Source organism: Eucyclogobius newberryi, unplaced genomic scaffold (assembly GCF_026437365.1).
Source record: "Eucyclogobius newberryi isolate DKJ021-1_F unplaced genomic scaffold, fEucNew1.0.hap1 SCAF_274, whole genome shotgun sequence".
Taxonomy (NCBI): Eukaryota; Metazoa; Chordata; class Actinopteri; order Gobiiformes; family Gobiidae; genus Eucyclogobius; species Eucyclogobius newberryi.
Genome location: NW_027315917.1, coordinates 56,553 through 79,163, shown reverse-complemented (window position 1 = coordinate 79,163; position 22,611 = coordinate 56,553). Strand labels below are relative to the sequence as shown.

General features: G+C 40.3%; 1 protein-coding gene across 2 annotated transcripts in view; it reads left to right on the top strand.

The window, feature by feature from the left end:
- fndc3ba (fibronectin type III domain containing 3Ba) overlaps window positions 1-22,611 on the top strand; it is a 74,062-nt gene that overhangs the window by 9,329 nt on the left and 42,122 nt on the right. The window contains exons 5-6 of one of the 2 annotated variants that reach the window (XM_072459769.1): window positions 611-738; window positions 21,798-21,856. In XM_072459769.1, the coding sequence (XP_072315870.1) occupies window positions 611-738; window positions 21,798-21,856 (187 nt within the window). The remainder of the gene's footprint in view (window positions 1-610; window positions 739-21,797; window positions 21,857-22,611) is intronic. The other variant, XM_072459770.1, reaches the window with a different exon arrangement.

Here is a 22,611-nt window from a genome sequence, read left to right as displayed (position 1 = left end):
TCTCTGTCAACATTGTAGTAGTAATTATATGTTTTGTGTATGAGATCAGTTTTTCTTTATGTTGTGGTGGACAGTGACAGGGTTTTACCACTAAATCATTTTGAATCCAATTTAATCATTATGTTGGAGTAAAAACATCTGGGTAACTCAGAAGTGGGCAATAGATTGAAATTGAGATCATATCGTGAAAATTGTTTTGAAAATATGCTAAATTTGAATATCGAGTGTATAATTTATAGAAAAAGGCTACAAAAAAGAAGCAAAAAAGTGATTTTTATAAACTTTAAAATAAGGGTTTTCTACACTTTAATGATTCATTACTGCACTTAAATTGTTAATTTTACAGACATTACACAATTGTCTGAAAATTCAATCAAGTTTAAAGACTTTTCTGTGGGATTTACATAATATCGTCTGACAGTTGTTATCAGGATAATCATCTTAACATTCTTTTGCTTAATTAAAGTTTCCAATTGGTCTCGTTTCTACAGTAATATTGAGCATCCCTTTTTTTCTTAACCTGTACAATCTGTTAAACCATCCACAGAAAATACAACGTCAAGAATCTCAAATGTTCTTTTTTTTAACCGTATTTTTGTTTTTGACGCAGCAGCAAGTCCCACGCCCCGTCGCTGGGATCGGTGGGGTCAGGGGGCGGAGTCAGTCCCGGGGGGAAGAAGCGAGAGACGCGACTCCGAAGCAGCCCTCGAAACAGTGAACCCGAGACGCACACGCCAGGTAAGACCGACACCAGCCACTGTGCCCAGAACTGTGCCCAGAACTGTGCCCAGAACTGTGCCCAGAACTGTGCCCAGAACTGTGCCCAGAACTGTGCCCAGAACACGAGCGAGACTGGAACCAACACAGTGCTGCTTTGGCATATTCTGTCCACAACCGTACATTCTTCTGTTTAATCTGCAGATTGTTTGAGCAAAGGTTTTTCACCAAATGCACTTTATGATTGAATGATAAACACTAATATTGGTTCATAGTTTTAGGATTATCTCCAACGTTACCCATAGTTACTCAATGACTGTCGACTAGTCAGCGATTATTTCAGTCAAACTATTATTTCTGTCTATTTTCGACATTGAGACTGTAAAATCAACAAAATAAAAGTTGAAATGGGGGGACTGTAGACTTCTAGATTGAGAATGTTTACGAATAAAATGTGTTATTGAAGAAAATCGGCGTATTTGACGTAATGATTTGGTAATGCCACTTTTTTTACTATAAAAAGGTCTTAAGGGAGGTGTTTTACAGTCTTTTTACAGTACAGTAGATGGACCAGATAACTATTTGTGTTTTTATAGTCACGATTAGTCAGGATAAGTCACAATTAGTCATGATTAGTCAGTTAATCGTTGGCGCCCTAGTGATCATAGACTAACTTAAAGGATATGCCTAAATAACATAAGGCATGCTATTTTGAAAAGTTAACATATAAATATCTAACGTCTAAATATGGCTAATATCCAAGTGATTTTCAAATTTAGATTAGGTCCAAAAAGTGGATTTCCAAGATATATTACTACAAATTGTATCAGATGTAAAAGGTTAAATCGTGTCTTTATTTTGAACCTTTCCTTTTCGCAATAAACCATCTGCATCGATGTACCTCAAATGCCCCTCCTTTCCCTATCACCCAATTAAAAACACCCTCCTCGGCAACATTTCATTTTGTACTTTCACGTGTCGCACAGCAGACTTTGTATCTGGACCGAATGTGGACACCGCTCGCTGCCTGTGAGTGTCATTGTCCTGTTTAAACCCGATGGCCTTTTGCATTCGAGCGAGGCGTATAAAGCACACCTTTCTCTGCCCCCCCCTCTCCCCCTCTTCTGTCCCTCAAAGAAAGTCAGCCCTGCCGAAAAAATGAATGGATGAATGGCGCTTCTGGAGAGGGGTGGTCGGAGGTGGGAAGGTGCACGGGTTGTCCGGGTAACCACATAGCTGAAGCCGTCCCAGAGCGCTATCGTCTTACGGCCGTCTACAATAAAGGCCTTGTTGGTGAGGGCTGGGCGGCAGTGGGATGGGGGGTTCGGGGGCCGCGCATACCTGTAGAGCAGCTGAAGGGAGCCTTTCAGACGCTCTCCATGGTTTTATCAAAGACATATATGCAAACAAAGGCAGGCATGAGGGTGAATGGACTGATCTGATGAGGAAAAGCGCCGCCCGAGCTATACTACGCTAATGTCTCCTTATCTCGTAACTTTTTTTTTCCGTAAAGTGCACACGTATGACTGGTTTGACTACGCATTTCACCTAAACATAGTGAATATAATTATATTTAAGATTTTAGGGCGTTACTTCCTGTTTGGACATGAGCAGCAGCAATTAAGTTAACCTTATAGTATACACGGGCCAAATAGTTATGATTTGACAAATAGATAATGCCTGATAACACAATTCAATGATCAATTGTAGAAGATTTTCAACTTGTATTTAGATTTTTTTACAAATACTTACTTACTGGGACTATGGCACAAAATGTTAATTATTAGAAAAAACATAAGAACCTGTCATATGCGCTTTAACTTTTTGTCCTAGACACATAATCCTTGCATTTTTTTTGCCCCCATAATTTCTGGTTAATTTGCACTTCGTATATTTTTGTGGTGGAGGGTCCGAAACCTGCTTGCTTTGTCTGGAATATTCCTCAGTGTGGCATTAAACTGTGTGTGTATTGTGCATTTATTCAATTACAGGTTTTTTTTTTTTTTGTGTGTTTGTTTAAAAAAATCCTTGTAAAACATTTCCCTGTGAACCGGGTCGCCTCACCACTGATTGGACCGTAACTTGACCCTGTGATGTCACCTGCTGGTCTCCATGGACACTGAAAGATTAAATGCCATACTGTGAAACATTCCTGACATATAGCAATATAATCTCTATGGAGACAAGCGGGTCCTCATCACATTTGTACTATTAAACTATTATTTATCCATTTGTACTATACCCATATTTGTTGCTACAAGCGCTTTGAGTCCACAAATCATGTAATTTCATGTGGACGAATTGTGTAAAACTGTATTATATTATTGTGTGCCATAATTAACGCTATCACAAGCCGTACAAAACAAGCTGCTCAAACATCCCCAGCGTTCACCGATGCAGCAGCTAAAGGTCTTTATATCAATATGTACTTACAGCCGTTATCAAACTGGCAGTCTTTCTCTATCACTAGATAAATAATTCAGCAAATATTGTTCGAGTCAATGGCCAGGTCACAAAAAATTCCCAGAAAAGGCCATCAGCAGTTTGCGCAGTGAACTCATGCCTATTTTCTATGTTTGGTACGTGGGTGTTTAGTTCCTGTCGTTGTTTGTCAGTTTATTAGACAGTGCTGATAGTATTAATGCATAGACAGCATTTTACCCATAAGTTTTGTATTTGTCTTGCTGATTTCAAGTGGTGAACATTGCGTTAGAAAAAAAGACATTAGAACACAATAAGTGCATTAATTCCAGGATCTTATGCACATTTATTTTTTCCAATTTGAGACTTCGTTCCAAGCAGATCTCTACATTTAGTTTGACAGACAGGCACATGTCTCCGGCGGTCTATTGGGGTCTCGGTATAGGCCTGGAGATTGGGCCGATTCAGCACAATGGACCACTCGACAGACAAAACCGACTTTTGGCTTCCCGTGAAAACCGCCTGCAGTCGAGTGCAACTGGCACAAGGCACGGGGCGAAAGAATGTCAAAATTTGGTCGACAGACGTGTGGAGCGAGGAGGTACATGGATGGCTCATTTAGGAGGGAGAGGGGCGGGGGGTGGGGGGTAGTTGGAAGTTGAAGTCCAGCGACAGGCAGAGGGGGAAATGGAAAGATGGGGAGGCAGAGAGCTGAGAACAAACATACGAGAGTCGCTACTTGGCCCTGTGCATCCAAATATGATCCAAGTTAGCATACCTCACAACCGCCCACGCTTTGCCCTCGCTGCCCTTTCTTCCACTGTGTGTGTGCGTGTGCGTGTGTGTGCGTGTGTGTTTGTGCGTGCGCGTGTGTTTGTGCGTGTGCGTGCGCGTGTGTTTGTGCGTTTGCTTGTGCGTGTGTGTGTGCGTGCGCGTGTGTTTGTGCGTGTGCGTTTGCTTGTGCGTGTGTGTGTGTGCGTGTGTGCGCGTTTGCTTGTGCGTGTGTGTGCGCGTGTGTTTGTGCGTGCGCGTGTGTTTGTGCGTGTGCGTTTGCTTGTGCGTGTGTGTGTGTGTGTGTGCGTGTGTGTGTGTTTGTGCGTGTGTTCGGGTGTGTGTGTGTTTGTTCTGGGTGTGTGTGTGTTTGTTCTGGGTGTGTGTATGTGTTTGTTCATGTGTGTGTGTGTGTGTGTGTGCATGCGTGCGTGTGCGTGCGTGTGTGTGTGTGTGTGTTGCCCTCATACAAACACATCAATGCAAAAGTAATTCTTTTTTTTTTAAAATTCAAAATAGAATGTCAAATATTACTCTCAGTTGTCATCTATGCTGTCTGTACTTTTTTTTATTTATTTATTCAAACACATAAAACATAGAGCACAGATGGGTGAGTGCAAAGATAAAAAATAAAACAAATACACAAATGACACAAATCATCCACATCTTGGACTTTTTTCAGGATAATTCCTTTTTTTTTTTCTTTTTTTTTTGTCATGCAAGATGTGGACGGTTCTAAACTTGCCGGACTTGGCAAATACAGTGTCCATTGGCGACTGTGAGGCCAGCTTATTCCCACATGTGCTCTGCTTCTGGGTCGTCCCCTTGGCTTTCCCTCTTACCCTGGCTCTGGACCATCACCACTGCAGAGCCAGTCTCTCAAAACAGGAAAAACAGGCTAGATTTTAGCATTTGCAGATGGAGAGCAGCATTTCCTAAAACAGAGGTTCTCAAATTGTGGGAGGGGTACAGCTGGTGCTACACGGGCTGGGATCTGCTTCTGTTTTATCCTGGTTTTATCATAGTTTTATCCTGGTGTTATCCTGGTTTTATCCTAATTTTATCCTGGTTTTATCCTGGTGTTATCCTGGTTTTATCCTAATTTTATCCTGGTTTTATCCTGGTTTTATCCTGGTTTTATCCTGGTGTTATCCTGGTGTTATCCTGGTGTTATCCTGGTGTTATCCTGGTGTTATCCTGGTGTTATCCCGGTGTTATCCTGGTTTTATCCTGGTGTTATCCTGGTTTTATCCTAATTCTATCCTGGTGTTATCCTGGTTTTATCATAATCTTATCTTGGTGTTATCCTGGTGTTATCCTAGTTTTATACTGGTGTTATCCCGGTGTTATCCCGGTGTTATCCTGGTTTTATCCTGGTGTTATCCTGGTTTTATCCTGGTTTTAGCCTGTTTTTTATCCTGGTTTTATCCTGGTGTTATCCTGGTTTTATCCTGGTTTTATCCTGGTTTTATCCTGGTGTTATCCTGGTTTTATCCGGGTTTAGACTTGGTTTGGAACTGTTCCCGTGCCAGTTTGGGATGTGTTCACACTTTTACTTGTTTAGTCCCGGTTTGAGCCCAGTTTCCATCCGTCACAGACTTGATTTGGACCCGTTTTAGTCCTGGTTTAGCCATTTTGAACGCACTTGTGTGTCTAGTGTAGTCCAGATGTAAGTTTAGTGTGTCGTGAGAGGAATTCTTTATTAATATTGCTGGTTAATTATTAGGTTTAATTTTGGCATGTTGCCCTATCTTAATCCTGAGTCTTTGTTAAGACTTGGTTTGGCGTAATCTATAGATTTTTAATATTATCTAAGGTTGAACTCGCTGACCTTTGTGAATCACTATCCTAGGTTTTCATTGTTGCTAATTGTTGTGAAATGTGAAAACCCCTGCAGCACAATGCTCTTGTTCAGGCAGCTGTAATTGTATTAGATTAAGTATTAAATAAAGGAAAAATAGACATAATATGATTTATTGTTCCTGGAGCCAGAGAGAAATTCCTTTTAAGCTCTCTTGCCTCGCTGAAATGGCAGCTAAAACACGAGTGGACACGAGTCAGATATTTTAAGTCTTGGCCCAGTCATTCCAAAGCAAAGAAAGTCGTGCCGTTCTTTTGTGCCAAGTTCAATACCGAGGTGATCCTAAATACTGAAAATAATTTGGGAATATGATCTCTAGTTATGGAACAATGTTCCTCACAGCAAATTTCATACGGAGTGATGTTTTATTGGCAAATTCTTACAAAGGTTTAGTACATCTCACTCCTGTCGTCACATGGCATGTTAATTCATCATTTGTATTTCATGCGTCTAAGAGTAGCTCACCCATAAAGTCTATTTTTAGCCAATTAGATGTGGAAATCAAGCGGTTATGCAAATGAAAATCAATGGTAATAGTCTTGGAAGATACAGAGCTGGACCTGGTTTCTACTTTGATGGGAAACCACTGGGAAGACCACTGGGAAGACCACTGGGAAGGCCACTGGGAAGACCACTGGGAAGACCACTGGGAAGACCACTGGGAAGACCACTGGGAAGGCCACTGGGAAGGCCACTGGGAAGACCACTGGGAAGACCACTGGGAAGACCATTGGGAAGACCACTGGGAAGGCCACTGGAAGACCACTGGGAAGACCACTGGGAAGGCCACTGGGAAGACCACTGGGAAGACCACTGGGAAGACCATTGGGAAGACCACTGGGAAGGCCACTGGAAGACCACTGGGAAGGCCACTGGAAAGACCACTGGGAAGACCACTGGGAAGACCACTGGGAAGACCACTGGGAAGACCACTGGGAAGACCATTGGTAAGACCATTGGTAAGACCACTGGTAAGACCACTGGTAAGACCATTGGGAAGACCACTGGGAAGACCACTGGGAAGACCACTGGGAAGACCACTGGGAAGACCAGATGTCACAGCGGGGCAGCAGTGGCTCTAGTGCAGACTGTTGTTGTGTCCTTGGCATGATACTTCACCCACCTTGCCTTGTATAATAGTGGTATGTGTGTGTTTGAGTGATTGATGGTGTTTGAAGGGGAAAATTGCACAGATTGGCAGCCTCACTTTTGTCAGTTTGCCCCAGAGCAGCTGGGACTGAATGACTGATGCATTGATATCGTTGGATGTCTTAAAAAGCAATATACAAATCCAATGCATTCTTATCATTATTGTAGCTTGTCCTTCATCCAGTTGTGTAGTTCTAAACTCACCTGTTCAAACTTGCATTTCCTTGATTCTCATACATTTGTTGTCTTTTCACTTTGGACACTCACACACTCTTTACAATACAAGAAACAGAAAGAAAGTGCTGTTTTAAATTTGATGTATTATTAGTACTTAAGGTTGTAATCTATTGTTTAGTTTAGCAGTAGCAGTATAAGCAGTCCTTATTCAGTATGGACGGGGTCAATTAAACAGCACCCCATTCGTTTAAAAAAAATGCATCTGCAAGTCCTCTTCTGTCAACGTTTTATCAACTTGAAGTTTTGGTAGTGGGTGGTGTCGGGTAAGACCCACTTAACAAAGCATTAGTCAGAAAGAAATATCCATATCATGTTTTTCTTTGGTGATGTCATCTTTGTTATGTCAGCAGGATCATGACTCAGCACAAAACCCCAGAGTCCATCTCCTCCTTCTGTAACGTTGGAATGGACCAAACGTGTGTGAACCCTTTTCACTCACTCTTGTCCCGGTCCCTTTGGGCTGTTTGGATGTGGGTTGCCATGGCGATAATCTCAGCCACCTCGCAGACTCCGGCCACCTTCCCACAATCCCAAATAGGGTCATGTTTGTATGGGGTAAGAGGGAGCAGTGCGACAAGGCGGAAGGGACGAGTTAGACGAGGAGATGGACAGAGGAGCGAGAACAGGAGTTTGAACAAGTAGAAGATAAAGCGTTAATAAAAATAAGATTAAAAAAAGTATGTCTCTGTTTGTTTCTGTCTGAAAATAATTTGATCTGCTATTTTTACAAATACTTTACCAAATAAATAGATGAAATAACAATAACATATGAAACCTCAAATCCCTGTACTGTTGGTTATGTAATATTACTCAGTCACTCTCCATCAGCTCTAATTGGAGTTAGTGCTAAATGAATGAAGTGATAACTTGGAGACATGTGACATGCTCATGTCATTCCCCTTCTCATCTCTCGATGGGTCACAGGGACGAGAGCGTGAGATGTATTTTTAGACTTGTTTGACCTGATCTTGTTATTTTAAACTCAAACTATGCTGTAGTTTTTGCTCCTTCATAGCTGTCTGGACACAAGCGTGCAGAGTTATTACCTACTTTACTAGTGTGTAAACTTATTGAAGTAGTACTCGTAGTAGTATTTAGGAACTGTGATGGGATTTTCAGCAATAGCAATGTTACAAGGAGTAGCAGAAAAGTAGTAGTAGTAGCGGTTATAGTAGAGATACTTACATACTTGCAGAAATTGTAATTAAAGGTGCGAAATATATGAAAATAAACTATAATATTGGGAATTTTAGTTTGAAAAAAAAAACACACCTAAATTTGAATATTTTGTATTACGTACAAAAAATGCAGCAAGAAAAAGCCACCTCTTAGTTGTAATATAAGTTGCAGTAGTAGTAATAGTAATAAGTTGGGTTGTACTAGTATTGTGAAAGGGTTGTGGGGTTTGTAGTACCGGTAATTGTAATATTAAGTGGGCCAGTAGCAGCAGCAGTAGTAGTTATTTTAGGCTAGAAGCAGTAGTTCTGTAACAGTAGTAGTAGTCAGTAGACCGTTGTAGCTGTAGTAAAAGTCTCCATGGTGTTGTTTACTTTTCCATATTTCCCAAACTGTCCGAGAGATAACGAGTTGATCAGTGATGGCTTCTCCGCACTGCACATCTGCGTGTCCCGTGTGAACCAGGCTTCCGCTCCTGTCTGCCAGTCTAGAGTTACACTCCCGAGACGTTTTGGGCTGAGCGGGGTTGGATGGGGTCAGGGTTCTGCAAATCTCATATCCCATAATCCCTCGGTGCTTGTCCTGGGTGGCTGCTCCGCGCTGCACGTACACACTTGCACAAACGCACGTACATTTTGTGTGTTTTGGTGTTAGTTGTTGAGGCAGTTGGTTTGCTCGTCTCTCTCGCTAAATCCTTAGATCACTTCAGTCCACACCGTATTTACTGTAGAGGGAGGAGTGAGCCCTTCAAATTCAACGCACGGTTTTATTTGTACTGATATTTCTCATGCCACACGGGGAAATTATGCAAAATTACCAACGGAATTGTTTTATTCCTTGTGTTGGGTTAAAATTGTGGGTGTCATTATACCGTTATTTGTATATTTTTCCTATTAAACATGAAATAAAATGGAAACAATTTGTGAGTTTTAACAGACAGAAGGACGGACAGAAGTGAGATATTTCAGCGTACCCTTTTTCTATGGTAATTGGATTAAATACTGATTAAATGGCACTATATTTTTTAGAGTGGCGGAAAGGATGCATTTGGAAATTAGCCTCCAAACCTACAATCCCGAACAAGAATCTTTGCTCTCGAGCATATGTAACTGTACTTTTTCCGGGGAAATAAATGCATTCAATGAAATAATGATTAATCGATTGCTGCTGACTAGTAATTGTATTTTGATCATCGTTATCTTGACCGTACAGACTCTAAAACACATCGTTGACAGCTAAAATGATCGTTAGTGACGGCCTTAGTCCGGAACCTTCTTTTTTTCCATGGAGATGTCGTTTTGCCTGGAATGTCCCACAGATGTGCAAAAATACAAACGTGGCTCTGCATGGAGACGAGCTGATGACTCCACCAAAACATATGATTAGATGTTGTAATATTTCAGTTTGGACTTTCTTGGACTTCAACCTCCATTGTCAAGTCCAACATGTTGCATTTTTTTGACATAAACAGAAGTACCTGAAGTTCCCGTGCGACGTCACATGAAACAACAACTTTACATTTAATAAACTAAAGTACTTTGTTTTGACTCTGGTGCTGTTTTGTCCTGATTTGCTCCTTTTTTTCTTCTCCTCCTTCTCCTCCTCCTCCCTTGCTCTGCTGCAGTCCCGCCGTCCACCCCAAGCCTCTCTAATCCCCTTTTATAAACCATCGCCGCCCTGACCATGAGAACCAAACCATTCACCGTGGCAACCAGCGTTTCGGGCATGTCCCAATCACTTCTCCTTGTGTCTGTATAGGCCTAAGTATGTGCAGTATATATGTGTGTGTGTGTGTGTGTGTGGAGCCAGCTGTTGACCAGATGGAATGATCAGTATGCAGCGGATGATAATGCTGATAAAGCCCTAACCCGGCCCGGCTCTCTCCCTCCTCCGTCGCTCCTCCCGTCCCGTTTGCGGATATCTCAAATCCTTAGCTTCCCGCTGAGTCCCTGCCCCGCGCTCTCCTCTTTGTTCTTGCTGATTAGAGGCTTGCTTGGCGATGGCTATCCGATCTTGACGTGCTCTTTGATGCCAACGTGCGCGAGTTGGAAGTAGTTTGTGGAAATGGGGTGAACGAGGTGCTTGTGCTCGAAGTTTAAACGGGCAAAACTGTACAATGTTGGCCTTGAACTCAATATTTATTCATCCCTATATTTATCCCAAAAACGAAACATGTCTTTAAATGTATTTTAGGAAACGGTTATCAAACAAACAAATGCGAAACGTCTGTAAAATGAAACCGTATTTGCATTTTTTACTCCAAACAACATATCCTATATTCAAATGTTCTCGATATTATAATTTTCAACACTAAATAGCAGTACTTTCTTTTCGTTACCATGTGGTCTTATACTAGATCCGACAAAGCACAAGATTATTCTAAAACTTTTCAGGAAAGGGCCAAGACTGGAGTATAGTATCAATTATTATCACATTTTTCATACTTTTGCTATACCGTACCAAATAAGCAATGGTTATTAGTAGAAGCAGTACCAATACATGTTCTTGTATTAAAGTAGTTGCAGTGTTATAATTTCACTTGTCGCTCTAGTTTTCTAGTTGTATCAAGAGTACGTTTGATAGTAGTATAATTAGTAATATTAGTAAAAGTAATAGTGGTTAAGGTACCTGACCGTTGACTGAAGTACACACATTGAGTACTTCCTCCTCCCTCTGTCTGTGTGTGGAGCGGGGGGCTGTGTGCGAAGCGGCCGCCGCCACATTTTTCACATTTTTTGCTCCTGGCCTTAAAGCTCTTTCTCTGTCCCGGAGCAGACGGGCCGCGTCTCCCCGCCGCACGCCGTCATGAGCCAAGAATGCACCCTCCACTGTCAAAGAGAGCAGATTTAAACACACCGAGAGATGGCGTTCATTTTACAAACCTCCAAGTGTGTGGTAGTAATGGGTCTGGTCAGGCTTAAGAGGAACAGACGCTGCGGCGAAGAAGAGTTGTTAAGAGTTGGAGTAGAATGAGTGGAAAACCAAAGTACTTCGACTAGTGTGGCACAAAGTAGTTTTAAATGCTAGTCTGACTTGATCGGTTCAAAGATCTTTCTGTGCAAAGAGATCGCTGTCTTTTGTCTTCGTTTTGGTTGTCTCGCGTAATTGCTATTGGTAAATGCAGCTCAAGGTTATTATGCATTTGCAAGATGAACTGCAAATTCAGGTCACGGTAATGGGCTTTTGGCGCAGTATCGCTGCAGAGGAGGACCAGAGACGAGGCCCTAAAGCTACGTTCAATGACTTTTTTTAAAATGCAGGACTAATTTGTCACAATACTGGGAAAATACAGCAAATCGATTAGTGTAAACATGGCTTGAAGCAATTTTTAACTCAAAAACAAGACCACAAAATGGCAATTACTTTTTTCCAATTAGATTTGTCTGTTGTTGTTTTTTTACTATATTTTTATTACAGTAAATTGTTTATTTGCTCAATTTCACTTGTAATATAACTACAGCTATTATGGTACTATAATTACTTTTTATAAGCTCTATATATTACTTCTTTTTGAAAATTATATCAATATTACTTTTAACGTTGCAGAAGCCAGAACCTTGTGAATGTTCCTCCTTTGCAACTGGCATGAAAAATAAACTAAATAATGTAGTTATTGACTATTCATAGTAACGTTATATTTAGGATTACTTCAGCTTGACAATACTATCATTTGGTACTACAAATACTAGTACTATAATGTTAAAACAAGCCAAAACTTTTTGATTATTCTTCATTTGTAACTGGCAAAGAATGAAACAAAAGCATTATGTAGTTCGTCATGAAGTTATTTTTAGGATTTAAGGGTAAAAATATATATATTACTTCCACTTGCCGTTACATAATCACTTCCTCTGTCTATTTTGTTACTGCGCCCCTCCCACTCTCGAGTCTATTATTTTCTTGAATGAGTCTGTTGGATTTGCCCGTATGGAGTCCCAGCTGTGTGGAGCGTGTCTGTCCGTGATGCTGCGCAGGCTCGAGTAATCTGGCCTCACATCCTCCTAAGCTCGTCGGGCGGCTTTCATCCTCTCGTTTTTCTGCCCTTTTTCTCCTCCTCTCTGTCTCTCTCCCTCTCCCTCCTCTCCTCTCCTTTGATCTGCGGCTCACTCCCAGTCGCTCAATTTCCCAGTGTTTTTTTTTTTACCCCTGCATAATCTCTCCGCCAGACACTTCACAGTCCGTCTTCTTCACTGGTTTACTGTCCAGCCACGATCCGTCTTCATCGCATGGTTCAGTGTCAGAGCATTAGCAGCAGAGGAGGAAGTAGATGCTCGTATACATACTCAGATACATACTCTGTAAAAATAAATAATAAACAGCACCACTTTATAATAACTTTGCCTTAATAAAAACTCTGCACTGTTCACTTTCTGCACTGCATCTGTAAATTGAACCGTAAATGTTGTGTACATAGTAAGCCTATTTTTATCTTTATCCTATAGCAGGTATAAATAGCTTTTTTTTAATCATATAGCAGATTTTAATTGTTGCATGAACACATAATGAACACATGGTTTGTAAAGAATGATTCAGGAAAGGACTTCAGTGTCAGGGCATTAGTTAAGTAGTTAATAAACATGAATAAACAAGTCGTTCCTCATAATTTAGTCTTTGTGTTCATGTTTTGTTACTGTTAAAAGTGGAGTTATCATAAAGGGATTTTAAGCAAATAGTAAATGTACTATGCAAATCGCTACTGCTACAGCTACATCTAAAACACACACAATATACAGAATACAGTTAGATACAAATGAAGCACTCAACACAATTTCTATGTCGTTATGCTGAAAGCCAAATTAGAAAAGCGGTGTTTTTAACTGCTCTTCCTTCCGAGAGGAGGACGACAGCGCCCTCTGCAGTCCGACTTCTTTAGAACAACCAAGTGTGAGAAAGTAAGCATGCCCCCTCGTCCCGGTTTAGTGTACTATAGGCACGTTTCTGGATTTCCATTGCCACTTTTATGTTTGTTGTTCAATAACTTTGGCTCCGTCTCAGTCCATAATGTGGTCCTTCAGCTTCAGTTGATAATTAGCAAACTGAATTAAAACAGGTACAACCGCTTCTTCTACAGCTTCTTCTTTTGTCAAACAACAATCACTTAATCTCGGGAGTTGTATACACTGTATGTTTCAGTCTCTTGCTTTCCCTCTGCCGCCCTCCTTTGTGTCTCTCTTTCCTTCTCTGTGTCATAATGAAAGCCAGTTGTCCGGGCCACAGGATGTGAGGTCACGCGGGGACAGGAAGTGAGCGTGCGCGTGCGTGCGTGTGTGTGTCGACAGGGGGAGCGGGGACACAGGGGGGACACGCTCGGACACGCTCGGAGCGGATTGTCTGGTGTTACTTCGGGACACGATTCTGGTTCTTTGTGGTCGTCTTTTATATTAAACGCTCGGGCTGTTGGAGCGAGCGACCGCAGCCGGCAGTTACGCTCAGGAGTGAGCTCAAGCGGCTGCAGACTTCATTACAGGCCTCCACGTTTATTAAATCAATCTTTCGCTTCTGCCGTGGCCCTAGTTTGTGGCTCGTCGTGTTTTATATGGCTTTGTTCTGTATAGAATTATAGCATTACTTCCCACATAAACGTGCCAGTAGTGAGTGTCTCTGCATTTCTGTTCAATTACAGTAAAGCAAATGAAATAATAAAACACTCTTATTGTCTGCCAGCTCCAAGTGTTCGGCTCGAGCTGTTTTGATCTCCCGTTATTGCTGCACTGCCGTGATTTTGTTTTGTTTTTGGGTTTGTTTTTTACACGTGGAAATATACTTTACATTTCACTCTTCAGGTGTCGACAGTTCCAAGCTTGTAAAGTGGCAAATTGTGCAAATCAAGCATCAAATTTGTGCTGAATACAATAAATAATTCTACTACTACTACTACCACCACTATTACTACTACCACCCCTACTACTACTACTATTACTACTATTACTACTACTACTACTACCACTACCACTACCACTACTACTAAATCTTCCTTGACAATGGCTTGTTATGAGTTTCTCTGTAACTTTTTGGTACTTTTATCTATTAGTTGCCTGTCTTTATTTATTTATTTATCTATCAGTTCCCACTACTTTCACCTGAGTACAGCTTACTTCATCCTCCACTGGTAAATCCCCAGTACAATGCAGTATACTTGGTGGTAACAGTACATGTGCACATTTCCACCTGGTGAACCCGCAGTAGAGTTTTGATCTCCCGTTATTGCTGTACTACCATGATTTTGTTTTTTGTTTTTTTTACACGTGGAAATATACCTTACATTTCACTCTTCAGGTGTCGACAGTTCCAAGCTTGTAAAGTGGCAAATTGTGCAAATCAAGCATCAAATTTGTGCTGAATACAATAAATAATTAGAAAGCGTTGACTTGGCACGACCCATTTTTGTTTAATGCACATGTCACGTGAAAGAAGCCAGACCTGACCACACAAGTCTGAACCAAAGACATCATAATAACTATTGCTTGGGATGACATTTTAATCCCGTGCAGTATTTTGAAGTGTCGAGAACGCAATAGCGCCAGTAGCAAAATACAACTTTTACTTTCTCAGCTGAAACCAGGGCCACAGTCTCCCCAGGTCGGCGATAAAAGCTTTCATGCAAATCTTTTTATTGACTTGACGTGTAAATTAAAGATGCACTTCTTGCTTCGCCTTGATTTGACTTGAATCAATACATCTCCACGGAGACGAGCGGGCGGCTGACCCTTTTCACTTTGAACGTTACAAAAGCCAGAACCTTGTGAATGTTCCTCCTTTGAAACTGACATGAAAATAAACAAAACAATGCAGTTATTTACTATTTATAGTAAAGTTATATTTAGGATTCAAGCGAAAAACTATATACCGTATTTTCCGGACTATAAGTTGCACCGGAGTATAAGTCGCACCGGAGTATAAGTCGCACCAGTCAAAAAATGCATAATAGAGAAGAAAAAAACATATTTAAGTTGCACTGGAGTATGAAATGTGGTTGCAAGTGTGAAAATAATAAATAATATCACATATAAGTCTCTCCGGAGTATAAGTATATAAGTATAAATATAAGTCGCTCCGGAGTATAAGTCGCACCAGCCAAAAAATGCATAATAGAGAAGAAAAAAACATATATAAGTCGCACTGGAGTGTGAAATGCGGTTGCAAGTGTGAAAATAACATATAACATCACATATAAGTCGCTCCGGAGTATAAGTATATAAGTATAAGTCGCAAGCAGGCGGCTGACCCTCCAGTAGAAAAGTTACATAGTGCACCTTTAAAGAATAGAAATGAAACACAAAATTGACACTTTAAATAAGAGCGCTTCAGTCTAAATGTCGGTCTGGTTTTTGCATAATTCTTCTTAACATCTGCTCCCGGTGAACTCGACAGCTGAGCCATAACGTCATGGAATTCCACGTCTCCTCTTTGCACTTTTGAGCTGTTTTGGATGTGCAGCAACAAGTCAGAGCACTTTTTTACCCTAAAAAGCTCACGTGGCCCGTTCTCGCTCCGCTGTAATAAGAGGTCTGTCTCCGAGCTAGTCCACAGGTGGAAAGGGACCGTTTGGGATTTTTGTGGTAATTCGTTCTTGAAGTATTTTTTATTTTTTTTTAGAATGTACCAGCCGAAGTTTTGGAAAAAGAAAATCTAAATGATGTTTTTTGTTGTCATTGCAGTTCCAAAGATGCAACAAAATACTGATTCATTCATTTTGAACATAATTTGAAATGTTAACAATATCATCTTGACTTGAAACAACTCTCTTTAGTACTACTACTACTACTGCTACTGCTGCTACTACTATTTCTACTACTACTACTATTACTATTTCTTCTACTACTACTACTACTTCTTCTACTTCTTACAATCACTACTACTACTACTACTACTACTTCTACTACTATTACTACTACTTCTACTACTATTACTACTACTACTACTACTACTACTACTACTACTACTACTACTACTACTACTACTACTACTACTACTACTACTACTATTTCTACTACTACTATTTCTACTACTACTACTACTACTACTACTACTACTATTTCTACTACTACTATTTCTACTACTACTACTACCTCCACCACTATTTCTACTACTACTACTACTACTACTACTATTTCTACTACTACTACTAGTAGTATTTCTACTACTACTACTACTTCTTCTACTTCTTAAAACTACTACTACTACTACTACTACTACTACTACTACTACTACCACCACCACTATTTCTACTACTACTACTACTACTACTACTACTACTACTACTACTACTACTACTACTACTACTACTACTACTACTACTACTACTACTACTACTACTAAATCCTCCTTGACAATGGCTTGTTATGAGTTTTTCGCTGTAACTTTTTGGTACTTTTATCTATTAGTTGTCCGTATTTATTTATCAGTTCCCACTACTTTCACCTGAGTACAGCTTACTTCATCCTCCACTGGTAAATCCCCAGTACAATGCAGTATACTTGGTGGTAACAGTACATGTGCACATTTCCACCTGGTGAACCCGCAGTAGCCGGACTCTCATCACGGTAACATGATCAGCCTCTTTCTATTGCCCTTTCTTTATTATTCCAGCACGCACACGATGCACACACACACACACACACACACCGCACACACACCGCCCACTCGCCGTAGGGGTCAATCCCGGGTCGTGCTTCCATGACATCACTGTTGCCATGAGTCATACGAGCACCTGCATACGCACACGCACACACTCTGACACGTGCGCACCGCTCCGTACGCACACTGGCCTCATTCATCGCGCTCCTAAGTGCAGCTCAAAACAAACACGTATTTACTGATGCCACGCGCGCACAACGGACTATTGTGTGCGTAATATGTGTGTGTGTAATATACTGTATGTGCGTAATATATGTGTGTTTCGTAATATACTGTATGTGTGTGTGTAATATATGTGTGTGTAATATATGTGTGCGTAATATATACGTGTGTGTGTGTGTGCGTGTGCGCGTGCGTGCGCGCGCGTGCGTGCGTGCGTGTGTGTGTGTGTGTCATTCATACATTAATTTATCTGTAAAATGAACATATGAATTGAAGATATAAATAAGATACTTCATATAACATACAGTATAATCCACTAAATGAATTACCACAGGTAACATTCACTTCAGCAAATTAGTTTTTATTGTTTTATTGAGTTGTAAGCCGTTTTATACTCAATTAAAAAAAAAAAAAAAAGTTCGAATGCCACTGCAGCTCTGAGTGTTCTTCAATTAATACACTGTCAAGTTACTTAACACTTTCCGGCACTGATTTACAGTTTATAAAGTCATTTATTGTAACAAACTCTTCTCAAACAGCAGCATGACAATTATCTCTTTAGAACCTTTATGCAAGTCCTCGCTCTTCTCCCTGTGCCTCTTCTCTCCCTGTGTTTCTTCTCTCCCTGTGTTTCTCCTTTTCTCCTCCTTCTCGACCTTCTCCTTCCTCTCCTCTTTCTCCTCATGCCTCTTCTCTCCCTGTGTCTCTCCTCCTCCTCCTCCTCCTCCTCCTCCTCCTCCTCCTTCTCCTTCTCCTCATGCCTCTTCTCTCCCTGTGTCTCTCCTCCTCCTCATTCTCCTCCTCCTCCTCCTCCTCCTCCTCCTCCTCCTCCTCCTCCTCCTCCTCCTTCTCCTCATGCCTCTTCTCTCCCTGTGTCTCTCCTCCTCATTCTCCTCCTCCTTCTCCTCATCCCTCTTCTCCTTTTCCTCCTCCTTCTCCTTCTCCTCCTTCTCTTTCTCCTCCTTCTCCTCATGCCTCTTCTCCTCCTCATTCTCCTTCTCCTCCTCATTCTCCTTCTTCTTCTCCTCCTCCTCCTCCTTCTCATTCTCCTCCTCATTCTCCTCATGCTCTTCCTCCTCCTCCTCCTGCTCATTCTCCTCCTCCTCCTCCTTCTCATTCTCATTCTCCTCCTTCTCCTCATTCTCCTCCTCCTCCTTCTCCTCCTCCTTCTCCTCCGCAGCCACATGTGCTCAGCGTGATTTACCGTGCTCCGGCTGAGATGAGAAAAGCAGGCCTCCTCCGATGGAAAAACCCCAGGCCAGCGCATCAAACCTGGGGGACAGTCTTCCATTACCCACCCGCTCTGCCCCTGGTGCCCCCTAAATTACCTCTGGACATGTCAAAACAGACCAGCGCATGTGTTTTTCTAGCTTATATTTGCATAGGAGTATTCAGCGTGTGTGCGTGTGCGTATTTCAACAAGTGGCTTAAAGTAGTTGTCAGAAACCCAGACGCTGCAGGAGAAGAAATAACAGCACGCTAAAATTACAATGCATACCTAGAAGTCATTTTCCTAAAGGCTTGAAAGTGGCTCATTACCTTTTAAAGAAGTGTTTTTATTAATGGCACAATGACGTTATGGCTATTTTCACGTCTGAGGCGTTTGTGGCCTTTGTTAATGTTAATCTTATTATGTTGACGTCATCCATAAATGAGGTAAAATTAAAACGCACTTTTAAGTGACTAATATATTGCTTAATGTCTGGACTTATTTTTGGGAGTATGACTTTATTCATAGTCTTTATATGGCTCAAATTGTCGTGAAATACGTTTTGAAGAAAAAAGGTAAATTGGTCATAATTATATAGAGTATTTTCCACACAATAAGGGGCACTGTCAACGAATGGTCTATTTTTGATCATTTTTCATATATTTATAAGGCGTACCGGACTATAAGGTGCATCAAGCGAAACAAAACCACACAAAATCGCTTCGAGGTCAGTAAGCACAACCAGAGATAATCCATATATAAGGCGCACTGGATTATAAGGCGCACTGTCGTTTTTTGAGAAAATGAAAAGCTTTTAAGTGCGCCTTATAGTGCGGAAAATACGGTAATTTAGTTTGTCTCCAAAGTTGCAAATCCAGTCAATCGCAAGCTTCTGAACATTTTTGAGGGGAAGGTTTCTGGAAGTGCATCTGAATTAAACTTAGAATTTACAGATGATTTGCTGTGACGACTAAATACATGTTTTCAAATTGTCATGGCCCAATAGGAACTTTTAAAAGCTTCTATCCGATATTTGTCTTGAGGCTGAATATTTTCTGATATCAATAAAACCATAGCAAGGGTCCAGTATTTAAAAAATCTGGGATACATAATAATTTGTAAATGGGTAAACACACTATAGACATAACAGTCATCATTTTCTTTTGTCATAATTGCTCTTCTATTTCCATTTTTTACAAATCTGGGAATTCACTGGAAATTGCATAAAGAGTTGGCCAGTTTAGAAAAAAATGTCAAATGTTTGCAAAAAGTCCAATATCTGACCAATGCCAATAAGAAAAACCCTCCGATATATCACTGATACGATACATCCTTTCAAAGACCAAAAATATGTAATTTGTGCTACAGTGCTGGACAAGAACTAAATGCATATTTTTTGTACAGGACAAGAACTAAATGCATCTTATTAGTACAAGACAAGAACTAAATGCATCTTATTAGTACAGGACAAGAACTAAATGCATCTTATTAGTACAAGACAAGAACTAAATGCATCTTATTAGTACAGGACAAGAACTAAATGCATCTTATTAGTACAGGACAAGAACTAAATGCATCTTATTAGTACAAGACAAGAACTAAATGCATCTTATTAGTACAAGACAAGAACTAAATGCATCTTATTAGTACAGGACAAGAACTAAATGCATCTTATTAGTACAGGACAAGAACTAAATGCATCTTATTAGTACAAGACAAGAACTAAATGCATCTAATTAGTACAGGACAAGAACTAAATGCATCTTATTAGTACAGGACAAGAACTAAATGCATCTTATTAGTACAGGACAAGAACTAAATCAAATCAAATCAAATCAATTTATTTTTGTAAGGCCCAAAATCACAACAACAGTTGCCTCTGAGGGCCACAGGGAGAAATGAATCAACAATGTCTGTGGTGGCGATGAAGTCAGACAATGTCTGTGGTGGCGAGGGACGATGTCCCAGGGTCCTCTGTCCTTAGACTCTCCTTCTTGGCCAGGAAAAACTCCCAAAAAAACCTCTTTGGGAAAAAAGCGTAGAAACCTGGAGGAGTTCCAGTGAAGGAGAGATCCGACTCTCACAGACGGACAGACGGACACGCATCTTATTAGTACAAGACAAGAACTAAATGCATCTTATTAGTACAGGACAAGAACTAAATGCATCTTATTAGTACAGGATAAGAACTAAATGCATCTTTTTAGTACAGGACAAGAACTAAATGCATCTTTTTAGTACAGGACAAGAACTAAATGCATCTTATTAGTACAGGACAAGAACTAAATGCATCTTATTAGTACAGGATAAGAACTAAATGCATCTTTTTAGTACAGGACAAGAACTAAATGCATCTTTTTAGTACAGGACAAGAACTAAATGCATCTTATTAGTACAAGATAAGAACTAAATGCATCTTATTAGTACAGGACAATAACTAAATGCATATTTTTAGTAAAGGACAAGAACTAAATGCATCTTATTAGTACGGGACAATAACTAAATGCATTTTTTTGGTACAGGACAAGAACTAAATGCACATTTTTAGTACAGGACAAGAACTAAATGCACATTTTTAGTACAGGACAAGAACTAAATGCATTTTTTTGGTACAGGACAAGAACTAAATGCATATTTTTAGTACAGGACATGAACTAAATGCATCTTTTTAGTACAGGACAAGAACTAAATGCGTCTTGCTAGTTCAGTCCTGCAGAATCTTCCATTTCCTGATCCACTGTCATTGCATATCCCGCGTAACAAAACAATCCCAGTCTTCCTTTCACTGGGACAAGCTTTACACTGTATCACTCGCACAATTCCGTCCTTGTTTCGTCGGCGCTGCATTGTAAGGAGAAACCCCATCCGTCCATTTGGCATTGTACTTTTAACATGATGTCACTGGAGCTGACGTCAAATTGCCAGCAATTATGCACAGATGTAGAAACGCCTGATTGAAAATAATACATAATCATGATTACTGGAGCGATTTCTGTCGGCTAATGAGGGTAGAGTTATCAACAGCCGCCTTTGTGCAGAGCTGAAGAACCATGTTTGCATGTTCGTCGTGCTCTGAGTTAGGATTTCATGACTAATGCGTATTATTATTATTTTCCTTTTTCCAGTTGTTCATCACCGTTTCTTGATTGAGAAAACATGTGTTGCTCCGCGAGTGAGGAGTTGTAAATGTCTAATGTGGATGACAAAACACGCTTGAAAATACACAAAATGTCCCATGCTTGGATGCAAAAAGTTAGCTTTAAGATTAGATCCAGCTTCAATACTCAAAATGACTTAATGTACAACTATTTCATGCAATTTATGAGTTGGACTTTTGCATAGAATTTTGCAAAAATTATTTAGCTTCTTTATTTTTTGCCAATCTCATATAAAAATCCATATGATATAACACTTGTAAGCGTGGAAATTATAGTGCCGCTTCTCTTTTTCTTTCAGATAATGACCTGGACGGGAAACGAGTTCAAGACATGCTGTCCGCAATCGATAAACCACAGGCGAGTATTTCCCTCGTGCACAAATCCATGTTCTTCAAAGTGTAATATGTGTGAATGTCTGAAAAATCTCACTAAATGACACACAATTAGTTGCAATTCCATTTAAATGAAATCAAAACTGCATTTAAGAAAACAAACAAACAAAAAAACATGCATTCATTTCATACCATTATTCAAATATTGCACTAAAATGGGGAAAAAAACGTGGCTTTTTTATTATTTCTAAATGGTCCCACTGTACTTGAAGCGCTGCATGATGGCCACACGAGGGCAGCGTCTGCTTATTTAATCTAAACTGTGAACATTTTAGCACTCTAGACACAGTTTTACTTTGTTGATTGTTAAAAAAAAAAAAAATTAAACATTCTATATACATACACACATATTTAGGATTCAAATTTGTGCCTAATTTTATTTTAATATTAATTGCCTAATGGTGAGGAAAGCTATAAAGTGGAACTGAACCTGGGCTGAACAACAACAAACTAAACTAAACCAGAACTAAACCAGGTATAAATAGGTCATATAAGGGGTTTTAATTACTCATGTAAATTTTATATGTATTTGAAAATGACAAAGACACATCGAAAGCAGCACTGCAGCTCGAAAAAACCCTGTAATTGAAAACTACGCTGAAAGATGGAAGGCCCGTTTCGGCACAGCCTTAGGTGATCGCCGTCGTGGCTAACGTCACGAGGTTACAGAGAAGAATGGGTTAGATGTATCTGGCGTTATTGATTGAAGCCATCAGACGC